This window comes from Salmo salar, chromosome 22 (genome assembly GCF_965601325.2).
Source record: "Salmo salar chromosome 22, fSalSal1, whole genome shotgun sequence".
NCBI classification, from domain to species: domain Eukaryota; kingdom Metazoa; phylum Chordata; class Actinopteri; order Salmoniformes; family Salmonidae; genus Salmo; species Salmo salar.
The window spans coordinates 64,371,691-64,391,311 of NC_138312.1; the positions used below are offsets into that span (position 1 = coordinate 64,371,691).

The window sequence follows — 19,621 nt, forward strand, 5'->3', positions numbered from 1 at the left end:
ATGATGACTCCTTGCTGTCCCCAGTCCACCTGGCCGTGCTGCTGCTCCAGTTTCAACTGTTCTGCCTGCGGCTATGGAACCCTGACCTGTTCACCGGACGTGCTTGTTGCACCCTCGACAACTACTATGATTATTATTATTTGACCATGCTGGTCATTTATGAACATTTTAACATTTTAACATTTTGACCATGTTCTGTTATAATATCCACCCTGCACAGCCAGAAGAGGACTGGCCACCCCTCATAGCCTGGTTCCTCTCTAGGTTTCTTCCTAGGTTTTTGGCCTTTCTAGGGAGTTTTTCCTAGGGAGTTTTTCCTAGCCACCGTGCTTCTTTCACATGCTTTGCTTGCTGTTTGGGGTTTTAGGCTGCGTTTCTGTACAGCACTTTGAGAATATCAGCTGATGTACGAAGGGCTATATAAAAATAAATTTGATTTGAATTTGATCTGATGGAGATTGTAAAAGGTTAGTGCATCATTTTAGCTGGTTTTATGGTTTTGGTGACCCTGTCTTTGACTTGACAAAACATTACACACAACTCTTGTAAATGTACTGTCCTAACATACTCTAAATTTATGCTTTCGCCGTAAAACCTTTTTGAAATCGTAAAACGTGGTTAGATTAAGGAGATGTTTATCTTTCAAATGGTGTAAAATAGTTGTATTTTTGAAAAATTTGAATTTTGACATTTATTTGGATTCAAATTTGCCGCTCTTGAAATGCACCTGCTGTTGATGGAGTGCACCACGGGTGGCACGCTAGCGTCCCACCTAGCCCCAAGAGGTTAACACAATAATAAAACCAACGAAATTGTAACAATATAAAATGGCTAACCAGAAAAAATAACCCTGTTTGGTTCTTCAAAATGTTCTTTCTAGAACCTAAAGATTGAGAAAGTTTCTTTATAGAATCATTCTCTATAAAGAACCATTAAAAAGGGTTCTATAGCTAAGTCCTTTTGTTTACCTGACCTAGAATTCAAATGCCGACCGCATTATCTACCAAGAGAATTCTCTTAGATTATAATCACAGTCGTGTATATCCCACCCCAAGCAGACACATCGACCGCCCTGAAAGAACTTCATTGGACTCTATGTAAACTGGAAACCACATATCCTGAGGCTGCATTTATTGTAGCTGGGGATTTTAACAAGGCTAATCTGAAAACAAGGCTCCCTAAATTTTATCAGCATATCGAATGCGCGACCCGGGCTGGCAAAACCCTGGATCATTGTTATTCTAACTTCCGCGACGCATACAAAGCCCTCCCCCGCCTTCCTTTTAGAAAATCTGACCACGACTCCATTTTGTTGCTCCCAGCCTATAGACAGAAACTAAAACAGGAAGCTCCCGCGCTCAGGTCTGTTCAATGCTGGTCTGACCAATCGGATTCCACGCTTCAAGATTGCTTCGATCACGTGGACTGGGATATGTTCCGCATAGCGTCGAACAATACAGCGAATACGCTGATTCGGTGAGTGAGTTTATTAGCAAGTGCATCGGTGATGTTGTACCCACTGTGACGATTAAAACCTTCCCTAACCAGAAACCGTGGATTGATGGCAGCATTTGTGCAAAACTGAAAGCGCAAACCACTGCTTTTAATCAGGGCAAGGCAACCAGAAACATGACCGAATACAAACAGTGTAGCTATTCCCTCCGCAAGGCAATCAAACAAACTAAGCGTCAGTATAGAGACAAAGTGGAGTCGCAATTCAACGGCTCAGACACGAGAGGTATGTGGCAGGGTCTACAGTCAATCACGGATTACAAAAAGAAAACCAGCCCTGTCACGGACCACGATGTCTTGCTCCCAGACAAACTAAACAAATTCTTTGCTCGCTTTGAGGACAATACAGTGCCACTGACACAGCCCGCTACCAAAACCCGCGGGTTGTCTTTCACTGCAGCCAACGTGAGTAAAACATTTAAACGTGTTAACCCTCGCAAGGCTGCCGGCCCAGACGGCATCCCTAGCCGCGTCCTCAGAGCATGCGCAGACCAGCTGGCTGATGTGTTTACGGACATATTCAATCAATCCTTATCCCAGTCTGCTGTTCCCACATGCTTCAAGAGGGCCACCATTGTTCCTGTTCCCAAGAAAGCTAAGGTAACTGAGCTAAATGACTATTGCCCCATAGCACTCACTTCCGTCATCATGAAGTGCTTTGAGAGACTAGTCAAGGATCATATCACCTCCACCCTACCTGACACCCTAGACCCACTCCGATTTGCTTACCGCCCCAATAGGTCCACAGATGACGCAATCGCAATCACATGGCACACTGCCCTAACCCATCTGGACAAGAGGAATACCTATGTAAGAATGCTGTTCATCGATTACAGCTCAGCATTTAACACCATAGTACCCTCCAAACTCGTCATTAAGCTCGAGACCCTGGGTCTCAACCCCGCCCTGTGCAACTGGGTCCTGGACTTCCTGACGGGCCGCCCCCAGGTGGTGAGGGTAGGTAACAACATCTCCACCCCGCTGATCCTCAACACTGGGGCCCCACAAGGGTGCGTTCTCAGCCCTCTCCTGTACTCCCTGTTCACTCATGACTGCGTGGCCATGCACGCCTCCAACTCAATCATCAAGTTTGCAGATGACATTACAGTGGTAGGCTTGATTACCAACAACGACGAGACGGCCTACAGGGAGGAGGTGAGGGCCCTCGGAGTGTGGTGTCAGGAAAATAACCTCACACTCAATGTCAACAAAACAAAGGAGATGATCGTGGACTTCAGGAAACAGCAGAGGGAGCAGCCACATCAACGGTACAGTGGTGGAGAAGGTGGAAAGTTTTAAGTTCCTCGGCGTACACATCACGGACAAACTGAAATGGTCCACCCACACAGACAGCGTGGTGAAGAAGGTGCAGCAGCACCTCTTCAACCTCAGGAGGCTGAAGAAATTTTACTTGTCACCAAAAACACTCACAAACCTTTACAGATGCACAATCGTGAGCATCCTGTCGGGATGTATCACCGCCTGGTACGGCAACTGCTCCGCCCACAACCGTAAGGCTCTCCAGAGGGTAGTGAGGTCTGCACAACGCATCACCGGGGGCAAACTACCTGCCCTCCAGGACACCTACACCACCCGATGTCACAGGAAGGCCAAAAAGATCATCAAGGACATCAACCATCCGAGCCACTGCCTGTTCACCCTGCTAACATCCAGAAGGCGAGGTCAGTACAGGTGCATCAAAGCTGGGACCGAGAGACTGAAAAACAGCTTCTATCTCAAGGCCATCAGATTGTTAAACAGCCATCACTAACATTGAGTGGCTGCTGCCAACATACTGACTCAAATCTCTAGCCACTTTAATAATTAAAAATTGGATGTAATAAATGTATCACTAGCCACTTTAAACAATGCCACTTTTTATAATGTTTACATACCCTACATTACTCATCTCATATGTATATACTGTACTCTATACCATCTACTGCATCTTTGCCTATGCCGTTCGGCCATCACTCATTTATATATTTATATGTACATATTCTTATTCTTTCCTTTACGTTTGTGTGTATAAGGTAATTGTTGTGGAATTGGTAGATTACTTGTTAGATATTACTGCATGGTCGGAACTAGAAGCACAAGCATTTCGCTACACTCACATTAACACCTGCTAACCATGTGTATGTGACAAATAAAATTTGATTTGAATTTGATTTAAAACCCAAAAAAAGGGGTTTTAATCATAGCAGAACCCTTCTTTGGTGCTATATAGAACATTTTATTAACGGTTCTTTATAGAACCTTCAAAACAAGTTTCTATTTACAATAGCGCTAAAAATGGTTCCCCTTTGCTAACAAGCCAAATAACTCCTATTTGAAACTATATAGAACCATTTGTTTTAGTGTGTATAATATCCTAACCCTTGCAACCCAGAGCAGAGGCAGTGAAAATGGTTCACTAGTTTACTCTGGTTAATCCTGACCAATCATGTCTGAGCACCTGCAGGTGAGAGGAAGTACTCTTTGTCCGAAAATGTAATTGTAGGAAATGTACACCATGTTTCTGTGTCTACACCAGTAGATGATATATGTTCTGTCTGCCAGCGTTATGAGTTTCACAGTTCTGGACCGATAGCTACAGGTATGCAGAACATTGCACACTGAATAACTGACAGGGCAATCAATTGAAATGTTTTAAAATATCATGTGGAGTGAAGTGAGGCCTGGCTCTCCTCAGGAACACTTCAGATAAACAGCTAGATAGATCTAGTTAACTTCATATAAACAGCTAGATAGATCTAGTTAACTTCATATAAACAGCTAGATAGATCTAGTTAACTTCATATAAACAGCTAGATAGATCTAGTTAACTTTAGATCCTAAACAGCTAGATAGATCTAGTTAACTTTAGATCCTAAACAGCTAGATAGATCTAGTTAACTTCATATAAACAGCTAGATAGATCTAGTTAACTTCATATAAACAGCTAGATAGATCTAGTTAACTTCATATAAACAGCTAGATAGATCTAGTTAACTTCATATAAACAGCTAGATAGATCTAGCTAACTTCATATAAACAGCTAGATAGATCTAGTTAACTTCATATAAACAGCTAGATAGATCTAGTTAACTTCATATAAACAGCTAGATGGATCTAGTTAACTTCATATAAACAGCTAGATAGATCTAGTTAACTTTAGATCCTAAACAGCTAGATAGATCTAGTTAACTTTAGATACTAAACAGCTAGATAGGTCTAGTTAACTTCATATAAACAGCTAGATAGATCTAGTTAACATTAGATACTAAACAGCTAGATAGATCTAGTTAACTTCATATAAACAGCTAGATAGATCTAGTTAACTTCATATAAACAGCTAGATAGATCTAGTTAACTTTAGATCCTAAACAGATAGATAGGTCTAGTTAACATTAGATACTAAACAGCTAGATAGATCTAGTTAACTTCATATAAACAGCTAGATAGATCTAGTTAACTTTAAATCTTAAACAGATAGATAGGTCTAGTTAACGTTAGATACTAAACAGCTAGATAGGTCTAGTTAACTTTTAGTTAACAGTTTCCCGTGTGTATCAAGAATGGTCCACCACCCAAAGGACATCCAGCCAACAGCAGGCCAGTGGTGGAGAACGGGTCACTGATGAAAAAGGACAAAGGAGGCTGACACAAATTATGCAGACCAACAGTCCGGTACAACATTGGTTCCCAAAGACCCATAAAATAATACACAAGTTGTCGTACCTTGACACGAATGGGGTATGGCAGCTGACGACCAAACAAGAACCTGCTATTGCAGTGGGCTATGGAACGAAAACACTGGACACAGGAGAATTGGATAAACCTGGTTTGATGAATCCCGGTTCATGCGGTTTCACGCTGATGGGAGGACTAGGGTATGGAGAATACCATGAGTACCTGCATCCATCATGTTGTGATGGGAGGACTAGGATATGGAGAATACCACGAGTACCTGCATCCATCATGTTGTGATGGGAGGACTAGGGTATGGAGAATACCATGAGTACCTGCATCCATCATGTTGTGATGGGAGGACTAGGGTATGGAGAATACCATGAGTACCTGCATCCATCATGTTGTGATGGGAGGACTAGGGTATGGAGAATACCACGAGTACCTGCATCCATCATGTTGTGATGGGAGGACTAGGATATGGAGAATACCATGAGTACCTGCATCCATCATGTTGTGATGGGAGGACTAGGGTATGGAGAATACCATGAGTATGTAACAGTGTAGGTTCCGTCCCTCTCTGTCGCCCCAACCTGGGCTCGAACCAGGGACCCTTGCACACATCAACAACTGACACCCCACGAAGCATCGTTACCCATCGCGCCAGCAAAAGCCGCGGCCCTGTGCAACGCAAGGGGCAACCGCTACTTCAAGTCTCAGAGCGAGTGACGTCACCGATGTGAAACCGCTATTAGCGCGCACCACCGCTGAGACTGGGAGGACTAGCCATTTCACATCGGTTACCACGAGTACCTGCATCCATCATGTTGTGATGGGAGGACTAGGGTATGGAGAATACCACGAGTACATGCATCCATCATGTTGTGATGGGAGGACTAGGGTATGGAGATATACCACGAGTACCTGCATCCATCATGTTGTGATGGGAGGACTAGGATATGGAGAATACCACGAGTACATGCATCCATTATGCCGCGTGTCAACACTGCAGTCTGGTGCTGGTGTTGTGTTTTCAGGGCACACATTGGTTCCCCTTAATAAAAGTGGAGCAACTTTTGAATGCCACAGGATATCTCAACATTAGTGCCAATCAGATGCCTTCATGGCAGCAGTGTATACATCTGCGAACATATTTTTTTCTGCAGGATAATGCCCCACGCCACAAGGCTAGGAATGTTGTGAAATCTGCTTACAGCAGTGGCCTCTGCCCACCAGATCTCAATATACATTTTACATTTTAGTCATTTAGCAGACGCTCTTATCCAGAGCGACTTACAGTAGTGAATGCATACATTTAATTTATTTTTATTTTTTTCTGTGCTGGCCCCCCGTGGGAATCGAACCCACAACCCTGGCGTTGCAAACACCACGCTCTAACCAACTGAGCCACAGGGAAGGTCCAATGAAACATCTGCGGGATGAGATGAAATTAGCTATTTGAGGTAGAGATCCACTACCAGCCAACTGGACACAACTGTGGGGAAGCATTGGAGTGAACATGGGGCCAGCATCCCTGTGGAACGGCTTTCGACACCTTGTAGAGTCCACGCCCCGATGACTTGAGGCTGTAACAATGCAGTCATAGGTAAGTTCATAAGGGGGGTAAACATCTCAGTCCCAAGGAAACAACAAACATACAAAATACGACGAATTGATGCTGTTCTAAGGACAAAAGGGGCTGCAACTCAATATTAGGAATCTGTTCCTAATGTTTTGTACACTCAGTGTATCTAGTTCACTTTAGATGTTAAACAACCATAAGCCACCTCCAATGGCGATTTAGAGAGCAACCACAGACCACGTGTATGGCGTCGCGTGGTCAGACCACGTGTATGGCGTCGTGTGACCACGTGTATGGCGTCGTGTGGCCAGACCACGTGTATGGCGTCGCGTGGCCGGACCACGTGTATGGCGTCGTGTGACCACGTGTATGGCGTCGTGTGGCCAGACCACGTGTATGGCGTCGCGTGGCCGGACCACGTGTATGGCGTCGCGTGGCCGGACCACATGTATGGTGTCGTGTGGCCGGACCACGTGTATGGCGTCGCGTGGCCAGACCACATGTATGGCGTCGTGTGGCCGGACCACGTGTATGGCGTCGCGTGGCCAGACCACATGTATGGCGTCGTGTGGCCGGACCACGTGTATGGCGTCGTGTGACCACGTGTATGGCGTCGCGTGGCCGGACCACGTGTATGGCGTCGTGTGACCACGTGTATGGCGTCGTGTGGCCAGACCACGTGTATGGCGTCGCGTGGCCGGACCACGTGTATGGCGTCGCGTGGCCGGACCACATGTATGGTGTCGTGTGGCCGGACCACGTGTATGGCGTCGCGTGGCCAGACCACATGTATGGCGTCGTGTGGCCGGACCACGTGTATGGCGTCGTGTTTCCAGACCACGTGTATGGCGTCGTGTGACCACGTGTATGGCGTCGTGTTTCCAGACCACGTGTATGGCGTCGTGTGACCACGTGTATGGCGTCGTGTGGCCAGACCACGTGTATGGCGTCGTGTGGCCAAACCACGTGTATGGCGTCGTGTGGCCAGACCACGTGTATGGCGTCGTGTGGCCGGACCACATGTATGGCGTCGTGTTTCCAGACCACGTGTATGGTGTCGTGTGGCCGAGCGGTTTGCTGATGTTAATGTTGTGAACAGAGTCCCCCATGGTGGCGGTGGGGTTATGGTATCCAGGCTGTATCACATCCGGCCGTGATTGGGAGTCCCATAGGGCGGCGCACAGCGTCGTCCGAGCTTGGCCGGGGAAGGTAATCATTGTAAATAAGAATTTGTTCTTAACTGACTTGCCTAGTTAAATAAAGGTTAAATGAAATACAATTAAAAGAAATACACTTAAATGGTATGGGTAGGCATAAGCTACAGACAATGAACACAATTGCATTTTATTGATGGATCCTGAGGCCCATTGTCATTCATCCGCCGCCATCACCTCATGTTTCAGCATGATAATGTACAGCTCCATGTCGCAAGGATCTAGACACAATTCCTGTAAGTAAAACAAATAAAAATCCCAGTTCTTCCATGGCCTGCATACTCATCAAACATGCTTGCTATCTAGCTAAGGTTAGATAGCAAGTAGCTAAGGGAAGGTGGAGATACCTAGTCAGTTGTCCAACTGAATGTATTCAACTGAAATGTGTCTTCCACATTTAACCCAACCCCTCTGAATCAGAGAGGTAAGGGGGGCTGCCTTAAGCGACATCCACGTCTTCGGCGCCCAGGGAACAGTGGGTAAATTGCCTTGCTCAGGGCCCGGGGAACAGTGGGTTAACTGTCTTACTCAGGGCCCGGGGAACAGTGGGTTAACTGTCTTACTCAGGGCCCGGGGAACAGTGGGTTAACTGCCTTACTCAGGGCCCGGGGAATAGTGGGTTAACTGCCTTACTCAGGGCCCGGGTAACAGTGGGTTAACTGAACTTACTCAGGGGCAGAACGATAGATTTTTACCATGTCAGCTCGAGGATTCGATCCAGCAAACTTTCTGGCCCAACGCTCTAACCACTAGGCTACCTAGCTAGCAGATTAACTTGATTATAAAGGCAACAATATCAACACTGACCTGAACAGGAGAACGTTGGCCATTTATTTGTGACTTTGTCACTTGTCAGTATGTGTAGGCTGTGTTTCAGTCTGGCGGCAGCAGTAACAAGCTGGAGAGGCTTCCTCTCACCACTGGCTCCCAGAGCGAGGCACAATGTAGGTCCTCAAGTGGACGGCATTTACGCAAAGACACACTTTTCCCCAAGGCCAGCCCAGCACAGCAGATATGGCTAGGCCAGCTCACAGCAGATATGGCCAGACCAGCAGATATAGCCAGACCAGCCCAGCAGATATGGCCAGACCAGCAGATATGGCTAGGCCAGCTCACAGCAGATATGGCTAGGCCAGCTCACAGCAGATATGGCTAGGCCAGCTCACAGCAGATATGGCTAGGCCAGCCCTCACAGCAGATATGGCTAGGCCAGCTCACAGCAGATATGGCTAGGCCAGCTCACAGCAGATATGGCTAGGCCAGCTCACAGCAGATATGGCTAGGCCAGCTCACAGCAGATATGGCTAGGCCAGCCCAGCACAGCAGATATGGCTAGGCCAGCTCACAGCAGATATGGCCAGCCAGCTCACAGCAGATATGGCCAGGCCAGCTCACAGCAGATATGGCCAGGCCAGCTCACAGCAGATATGGCTAGGCCAGCTCACAGCAGATATGGCTAGGCCAGCTCACAGCAGATATGGCTAGGCCAGCCCAGCACAGCAGATATGGCTAGGCCAGCTCACAGCAGATATGGCTAGGCCAGCTCACAGCAGATATGGCTAGGCCAGCCCAGCACAGCAGATATGGCTAGGCCAGCTCACAGCAGATATGGCTAGGCCAGCTCACAGCAGATATGGCTAGGCCAGCCCAGCACAGCAGATATGGCTAGGCCAGCTCACAGCAGATATGGCTAGGCCAGCTCACAGCAGATATGGCTAGGCCAGCTCACAGCAGATATGGCTAGGCCAGCTCACAGCAGATATGGCTAGGCCAGCTCACAGCAGATATGGCTAGGCCAGCTCACAGCAGATATGGCTAGGCCAGCTCACAGCAGATATGGCTAGGCCAGCTCACAGCAGATATGGCTAGGCCAGCTCACAGCAGATATGGCTAGGCCAGCCCAGCACAGCAGATATGGCTAGGCCAGCTCACAGCAGATATGGCTAGGCCAGCTCACAGCAGATATGGCTAGGCCAGCTCACAGCAGATATGGCTAGGCCAGCTCACAGCAGATATGGCTAGGTCAGCTCACAGCAGATATAGCCAGGCCAGCAGATATGGCTAGGCCAGCCCAGCAGATATGGCCAAGCCAGCAGATATGGCCAGACCAGCAGATATAGCCAGACCAGCCCAGCAGATATGGCCAGACCAGCAGATATGGCCAGACCAGCAGATACAGCCAGACCAGCCCAGCAGATATAGCCAGACCAGCAGATATGGCCAGACCAGCCCAGCAGATATGGCCAGACCAGCCCAGCAGATATGGCCAGACCAGCCCAGCAGATATAGCCAGACCAGCAGATATGGCCAGACCAGCATATTTGGCCAGCTCACAGCAGATATGGCCAGCCCAGCAGATATGGCCAGCCCAGCATATATGGCCAGCCCAGCAGATATGGCCAGCCCAGACCAGCAGATATGGCCAGCCCAGCAGATATGGCCAGACCAGCCCAGCAGATATGGCCAGCCCAGCAGATATGGCCAGACCAGCCCAGCAGATATGGCCAGCCCAGCAGATATGGCCAGCCCAGACCAGCAGATATGGCCAGCCCAGCAGATATGGCCAGACCAGCCCAGCAGATATGGCCAGCCCAGCAGATATGGCCAGACCAGCCCAGCAGATATGGCTAAGCAAAACCCCCCATGTTTTCCTTCAAGCTCTATATTTTTTCTGTCTCACAACACAAGCAGTGGGGCGCCATCTGTTGGGGAAAGAACAGTCCGGGCTAATCCGGGCTAGTCTTCTCATTTTAGCAAATGAGAAGACAATCAGTCATTTGGACATTGTATTGTGAAAAGCAAATGCTCTGTATGAACATGCATTGCAATGTGTATCACAAAACACTGTTTAAGTTGGGTGACAAAGTGACTGTATGATGTTGTGAGTTGTACTAAAGCCAATTGAAAATGTGCTTACAGATTTGTAACTGTATTTTAGTTTTGTACTAAGAGTTTTGTACATTTACTACAGACTTGCACCAAAGCCATTGGGGTAAAAAAATGTAGTCTGAAAACAAATTAACTTGAACACATTACTTAAATATTAATCCAACCATTACTCCATGTAACAACATCATACTATAGAAGGAATAGCCTACATTTGATTGTAAATTCTATTATATTTATGGCTATTTGTATAAAATCCATAAACAGGCAAATCAAAGGGGAAATCTGCAGTTGCAACATCCATTTGTGGACTTATAAATAAAATGTACCCATTGATTGAATAATGGATATGTTCCCATTGATTGAATAATTGATATGTACCCATTGATTGAATAATTGATATGTACCCATTGATTGAATAATTGATATGTACCCATTGATTGAATAATTGAATAATTGATATGTACCCATTGATTGAATAATTGAATAATGGATATGTACCCATTGATTGAATAATTGATATGTACCCATTGATTGAATAATTGATATGTACCCATTGATTGAATAATTGATATGTACCCATTGATTGAATAATTGATATGTACCCATTGATTGAATAATGGATATGTACCCATTGATTGAATAATGGATATGTACCCATTGATTGAATAATGGATATGTACCCATTGATTGAATAATGGATATGTACCCATTGATTGAATAATGGATATGTACCCATTGATTGAATAATGGATATGTACCCATTGATTGAATAATGGATATGTACCCATTGATTGAATAATGGATATGTACCCATTGATTGAATAATTGATATGTACCCATTGATTGAATAATTGATATGTACCCATTGATTGAATAATTGATATGTACCCATTGATTGAATAATGGATATGTACCCATTGATTGAATAATGGATATGTACCCATTGATTGAATAATTGATATGTACCCATTGATTGAATAATTGATATGTACCCAATGATTGAATAATTGAATAATGGATATGTACCCATTGATTGAATAATTGAATATGGATATGTACCCATTGATTGAATAATTGATATGTACCCATTGATTGAATAATTGATATGTACCCATTGATTGAATAATGGATATGTACCCATTGACTGATGAAGAATATAACTGAAAAATGCCTCATGAACTCAGTTCAACTGGCGACCTCATCAGAACACAACATATCACCTCGTTTTACTCCAATGTTTGTAAACAAAGTAAACAAACACAGTATAGCCTCAAAACATGGTTCAAACTATGATTGTATATCATTGATGGTCAGTCAGTCTATGAATCTGAGAGTGGTTGAATACAGTCTATGAATCAGAGAGTGGTTACATACAGTCTATGAATCAGAGAGTGGTTGAATACAGTCTATGAATCAGAGAGTGGTTACATACAGTCTATGAATCTGAGAGTGGTTACATACAGTCTACCAGTCTATGAATCAGAGAGTGGTTACATACAGTCTATGAATCTGAGAGTGGTTACATACAGTCTACCAGTCTATGAATCATGAGAGTGGTTATATACAGTCTATGAATCAGAGAGTGGTTACATACAGTCTATGAATCAGAGAGTGGTTACATACAGTCTATGAATCTGAGAGTGGTTACATACAGTCTACCAGTCTATGAATCAGAGAGTGGTTACATACAGTCTACCAGTCTATGAATCTGAGAGTGATTACATACAGTCTATGAATCTCAGAGTGGTTACATACAGTCTACCAGTCTATGAATATGAGAGTGGTTACATACAGTCTATGAATCTGAGAGTGGTTACATACACTCTATGAATCTGAGAGTGGTTACATACAGTCTACCAGTCTATGAATCTGAGAGTGGTTACATACAGTCTATGAATCTGAGAGTGGTTACATACACTCTATGAATCTGAGAGTAGTTACATACAGTCTACCAGTCTATGAATCTGAGAGTGGTTACATACAGTCTATGAATCTGAGAGTAGTTACATACAGTCTACCAGTCTATGAATCTGAGAGTGATTACATACAGTCTATGAATCTGAGAGTGATTACATACAGTCTACCAGTCTATGAATCTGAGAGTAGTTACATACAGTCTACCAGTCTATGAATCTGAGAGTGGTTACATACAGTCTATGAATCTGAGAGTGATTACATACAGTCTATGAATCTGAGAGTGGTTACATACAGTCTATGAATCTGAGAGTGGTTATATACAGTCTACCAGTCTATGAATCTGAGAGTGATTACATACAGTCTATGAATCTGAGAGTGATACATACAGTCTATGAATCTGAGAGTGATTACATACAGTCTATGAATCTGAGAGTGGTTACATACAGTCTACCAGTCTATGAATATGAGAGTGGTTACATACAGTCTATGAATCTGAGAGTGGTTACATACAGTCTATGAATCTGAGAGTGGTTACATACAGTCTATGAATCTGAGAGTGGTTACATACAGTCTACCAGTCTATGAATCAGAGAGTGGTTACATGCAGTCTATGAATCTGAGAGTGGTTACATACAGTCTACCAGTCTATGAATCTGAGAGTGGTTACATACAGTCTATGAATCTGAGAGTGGTTACATACAGTCTATGAATCTCAGAGTGGTTACATACAGTCTACCAGTCTATGAATATGAGAGTGGTTACATACAGTCTATGAATCTGAGAGTGGTTACATACAGTCTATGAATCAGAGAGTGGTTACATACAGTCTATGAATCTGAGAGTAGTTACATACAGTCTACCAGTCTATGAATCTGAGAGTGGTTATATACAGTCTACCAGTCTATGAATATGAGAGTGGTTACATACAGTCTATGAATCTGAGAGTGGTTACATACAGTCTATGAATCAGAGAGTGGTTACATACAGTCTATGAATCTGAGAGTGGTTACATACAGTCTACCAGTCTATGAATCTGAGAGTGGTTACATACAGTCTACCAGTCTATGAATCTCAGAGTGATTACATACAGTCTACCAGTCTATGAATCTCAGAGTGATTACATACAGTCTACCAGTCTATGAATCTGAGAGTGGTTAGATACAGTATCTCCAGCCCCACCATCCATCATGTTTTTGAAGCATCTCATACCTCTGTATTCTAGACCTACAGATTGGGCCAGGTGGAGGTATTCATTTGGAATAGGTCCAATGTGGCTCAGTTGGTAGAACATGGTGTTTGCAACGCCAGGGTTGTGGGTTCGTTTCCCACGGGGGACGAGTACGGAGAAACATTTTTTAGGAAATGTATGCATTCACTACTGTAAGTCGCTCTGGATAAGAGCGTCTGCTAAATAATGTAAATGTAATGAATAGCATTCAGTAAAAGTCAGGTTATAGCATAGCATAGACATCACATGATTACGTAACACTTTGATCTCAGGAATAAAAACTATGAAAGGAAGAAATTGGTAAATTAATTCAAGTCTGATGTCCATAATATAGGATACCAGACATGATTAAAGTCTATCACTGTTCAGCTATCTGATGTCCACATTACAGGATACCAGACATGATTAAAGTCTATCACTGTTCAGCTATCTGATGTCCACATTACAGGATACCAGACATGATTAAAGTCTATCACTGTTCAGCTATCTGATGTCCATATTACAGGATACCAGACATGATTAAAGTCTATCACTGTTCAGCTATCTGATGTCCACATTACAGGATACCAGACATGATTAAAGTCTATCACTGTTCAGCTATCTGATGTCCACATTACAGGATACCAGACATGATTAAAGTCTATCACTGTTCAGCTATCTGATGTCCACATTACAGGATACCAGACATGATTAAAGTCTATCACTGTTCAGCTATCTGATGTCCATATTACAGGATACCAGACATGATTAAAGTCTATCACTGTTCAGCTATCTGATGTCCACATTACAGGATACCAGACATGATTAAAGTCTATCACTGTTCAGCTATCTGATGTCCACATTACAGGATACCAGACATGATTACAAGTCTATCACTGTTCAGCTATCTGATGTCCACATTACAGGATACCAGACATGATTAAAGTCTATCACTGTTCAGCTATCTGATGTCCACATTACAGGATACCAGACATGATTAAAGTCTATCACTGTTCAGCTATCTGATGTCCACATTACAGGATACCAGACATGATTAAAGTCTATCACATGATGAGTGTAAACAACTTTTTAATTGGACTAATGCCATATGATGGGTGAAACAGAACTAAAGTGAGAGGGGAACACGTGTTAAACCATTCACAAAAAAGGAAGAACATTTCTGAGAACTTGGCAAATACATTGGGAACGGAGTGCTGTCAGGTGTATCCTAATAATATCGATTTAATATCTCTGTAAGTGGTGAAACTGAAATTATTGTAACATACCCACTTTCAGCTCTTTTCCAAATACGGTCCTCTGTCCCAGGGCAGAACAGTTCCACCGTCCGTGTTTAAACTGAAACTGGCATTCATCGATGCCCATCTGAGCTCCTTCTCCGATCACTATAATGGCGTCCGGTCGGCTCTGACAGATCGTCCGCTGTCGAGGAGCTAAACCCGGGATCTTGTTACAGATGATACTGGCGCCTAATGCCACCACGGACGAAAAAACCCTGTCAATTGTATTAGTTACATTCAATTATGGCAAATAATGAATAATGCGTTGGATACTTGTCATCAACATGGTTTCAAAATAGTTGGACATAGTGGAGAATGACAATCATGCGAGTATATTGACATTTTTTTTTACAGGGACTATGAATCATACATACGTTACAACACAAAAACCATTCAACATATTTTCAATCCGAGTTATTGTTATTCTTCATGTTTCATTCTCTGTTTAATGTTAAAACTCTATTTATATATAAATCCCACTGTGCAGAACAGTACGCTAATACATGTCTATTGGGGCTAACAGCTCATTTACTCAGATGTCACAATTAATGGAACAATGAAATAAAAAAAACTAGTCCTACCTAATATTATTTCGTTGACAATAAATGATCTAGGTATTATTTCCTGCCCACATGTCCCATATGATCTGTGTCCATAGCTATCCACTGACAACATTCCCCAGCTCTCATCCCTAATTCCACGCTATCAGGTCTCAACATGCACAATCTACTCACCCTATTTTCAAATACACTATTCCCAAGCAGAGAAACATGTGGAACATCCAGCAGCGCGTTTTCATGCTCATGATCAACCAGCCAGTTGGTTTGATGTGACCGCTGCAACCAGACCGGCAGGCAGGCAGGCAGACGGGCAGGCAGGCAGGCGGGCGGGCGGGCAGGCGGGCAGGCAGGCAGGCGGGCAGACGGGCAGACAGGCAGACGGGAATTCCAGGTAAACTTATTGGCGACAGAAAGAAAAGCCTCCGGGGGACAAATGAAAGTTCCTCTGCATACGAGTCTGAAATATCCTGGGGTATATCTGAAGTTGTTTGTGTCGCATTGGTCAGCCTGTCTCCCCGGTTACCGTAAGAGAAAGAGATATCTAACAGATCCGAGTGCTCGCCTGCAGGGCCGATGGTATCTCTCTCTGATATCTATCAGGGCGTGCTGCTAATACACGCACCAGGAGCGGCTCACTGACTCTCACTGAGACACACCGCTGCTGCCCCCCGAAACAAAGTCACCGACACTCGCTAGGATCGTCTGGAACAGTGACTGACCGAATTTGTATATATATATATATATAAAAAAAAAACGATTGACATGTCCTTCCAAATTATTACATTGTTGATACAAAATATCGATTTGAAGTATTCATATAATAAACGGCATTGAAAGTTTATATTGATAATGTTCCTGTCGCAGTTTGCATGACAGAGTGAATGAATGTAGCGTGGGGTATTAGTTTAAAGCCATGTAGACAGTCTACTATCTACACTACAGACCAACGGTATGTAGACTGTCTATCTACACTACAGACCAACGGTATGTAGACTGTCTACTATCTACACTACACGACCAACGGTATGTAGACTGTCTACTATCTACACTACAGACCAACGGTATGTAGACTGTCTACTATCTACACTACATGACCAACGGTATGTAGACTGTCTATCTACACTACACGACCAATGGTATGTAGACTGTCTACTATCTACACTACACGACCAATGGTATGTAGACTGTCTACTATCTACACTACATGACCAACGGTATGTAGACTGTCTACTATCTACACTACCAACGGTATGTAGACTGTCTGCTATCTACACTACATGACCAACGGTATGTAGACTGTCTACTATCTACACTACATGACCAACGGTATGTAGACTGTCTATCTACACTACATGACCAACGGTATGTAGACTGTCTACTATCTACACTACACGACCAATGGTATGTAGACTGTCTGCTATCTACACTACATGACCAACGGTATGTAGACTGTCTACTATCTACACTACACGACCAATGGTATGTAGACTGTCTGCTATCTACACTACATGACCAACGGTATGTAGACTGTCTACTATCTACACTACACGACCAATGGTATGTAGACTGTCTGCTATCTACACTACATGACCAATGGTATGTAGACTGTCTACTATCAACACTACATGACCAACGGTATGTAGACTGTCTACTATCTACACTACACGACCAACGGTATGTAGACTGTCTACTATCTACACTACACGACCAACGGTATGTAGACTGTCTGCTATCTACACTACAGACCAACGGTATGTAGACTGTCTACTATCTACACTACATGACCAACGGTATGTAACGACCAACGGTATGTAGACTGTCTACTATCTACACTACACGACCAACGGTATGTAGACTGTCTACACTACACAACCGACGGCATGTAGACAACTGCTCATCGAACATCTCATTCCAAAATCATGACATTAATATGGAGGTTGAGGGGTTGAGGTCAGGGCTCAGTGCAGGCCAGTCAAGTTCTTCCACACTGATGCCGACTACTGAGCAAAGGGGCATTGTCAAGCTGAAACAGGAGAGGGCCTTCCCTGAACTTTTGCCACAAAGTTGGAAGCACAGAATAGTCTAGAATGTCATTGTATTCTGTAGTGTTAAGATTTCCTTCACTGGAACTAAGGGGCCCGAACCATGAAAAACAGCCCCAGACCATTATTCCTCCTCCACCAAACTTTACAGTTGGCACTATGCATTGGGGCAGGTAGCGTTCTCCTGGCATCCGCCAAACCCAGATTCGTCCGTTGGACTACCAGATGGTGAAGCATGATTCATCACTCCAGAGAACGTGTTTCCACTGCTCCAGAGTCCAATGGCGATGAGCTTTACACCATTCCAGCCGACGGTAGTCATTATGCATGGTGATCTGAGGTTTGTGTACGGCTGCTCGGCCATGGAAACCCATTTCATGAAGCTTCCGATTAACAGTTCTTGTGCTGACGTTGCTTCCAGAGGCAGTTTGGAACTCGGTAGTGAGTGTTGCAACTGAGGACAGACGATTTTTACACGCTACGCGCTTCAGCACTCGGCGGTCCCATTCTGTGAGCTTGTGTGGCCTACCACTTCGCGGCTGAGCCGTTGTTGCTCCTAGATGTTTCCAGTTCACAATAACATCACTTACAGTTGATCGGGGGGCAGCTCTAGCAGGGCAGAAATTTTACAGACTTTTTGGAAAGGTTTCATCCTGTGACGGTGCCACGTTGAAAGTCACTGAGCTCTTCAGTATGGCCATTCTACTGCCAATGTTTGTCTCAGGAGATTGCATGACTATGTGCTCGATTTTATACACCTGTCAGCAATGGGTGTGGCTGAAATAGAATCCACTCATTTGAAGGGGTGTCATACTGCTGTATACATAGTGGATGAAGGGGTGTCCTCATACTGCTGTATACATAGTGGATGAAGGGGTGTCCTCATACTGCTGTATACATAGTGGATGAAGGGGTGTCCTCATCCTGCTGTATATATAGTGGATGAAGGGGTGTCCACATACTGCTGTATATAAAGTGGATGAAGGGGTGTCCTCATACTGCTGTATATATAGTGGATGAAGGGGTGTTTACATACTGCTGTATATATAGTGGATGAAGGGGTGTCCTCATACTGCTGTATATATAGTGGATGAAGGGGTGTCCTCATACTGCTGTATATATAGTGTATGAAGGGGTGTCCTCATACTGCTGTATATATAGTGTATGAAGGGGTGTCCACATACTGCTGTATATATAGTGTATGAAGGGGTGTCCTCAAACTGCTGTATATATAGTGTATGAAGGGGTGTCCTCATACTGCTGTATATATAGTGAATGAAGGGGTGTCCACATACTGCTGTATATATAGTGAATGAAGGGGTGTCCTCATACTGCTGTATATATAGTGGATGAAGGGGTGTCCTCATACTGCTGTATATATAGTGTATGAAGGGGTGTCCTCATACTGCTGTATATATAGTGTATGAAGGGGTGTCCTCATACTGCTGTATATATAGTGAATGAAGGGGTGTCCACATACTGCTGTATATATAGTGGATGAAGGGGTGTCCTCATACTGCTGTATATATAGTGGATGAAGGGGTGTCCTCATACTGCTGTATATATAGTGTATGAAGGGGTGTCCTCATACTGCTGTATATATAGTGTATGAAGGGGTGTCCTCATACTGCTGTATATATAGTGAATGAAGGGGTGTCCTCATACTGCTGTATATATAGTGGATGAAGGGGTGTCCTCATACTGCTGTATATATAGTGAATGAAAGGG

General features: G+C 44.1%; 1 protein-coding gene across 1 annotated transcript in view; it reads right to left on the reverse strand.

Moving 5' to 3' along the window:
• The window catches only part of wnt7aa (wingless-type MMTV integration site family, member 7Aa), a 55,363-nt gene extending 38,884 nt beyond the window's left edge, over positions 1-16,479 (reverse strand). Inside the window, exons 1-2 of the mRNA XM_045705474.2 lie at positions 16,026-16,479; positions 15,280-15,506 (exon numbers count right to left, since the gene is read on the reverse strand). Coding sequence (XP_045561430.1) covers positions 15,280-15,506; positions 16,026-16,096 — 298 coding nt within the window. The 5' untranslated portion in view covers positions 16,097-16,479. The remainder of the gene's footprint in view (positions 1-15,279; positions 15,507-16,025) is intronic.
• Between the last annotated feature and the right edge of the window lie 3,142 nt (positions 16,480-19,621).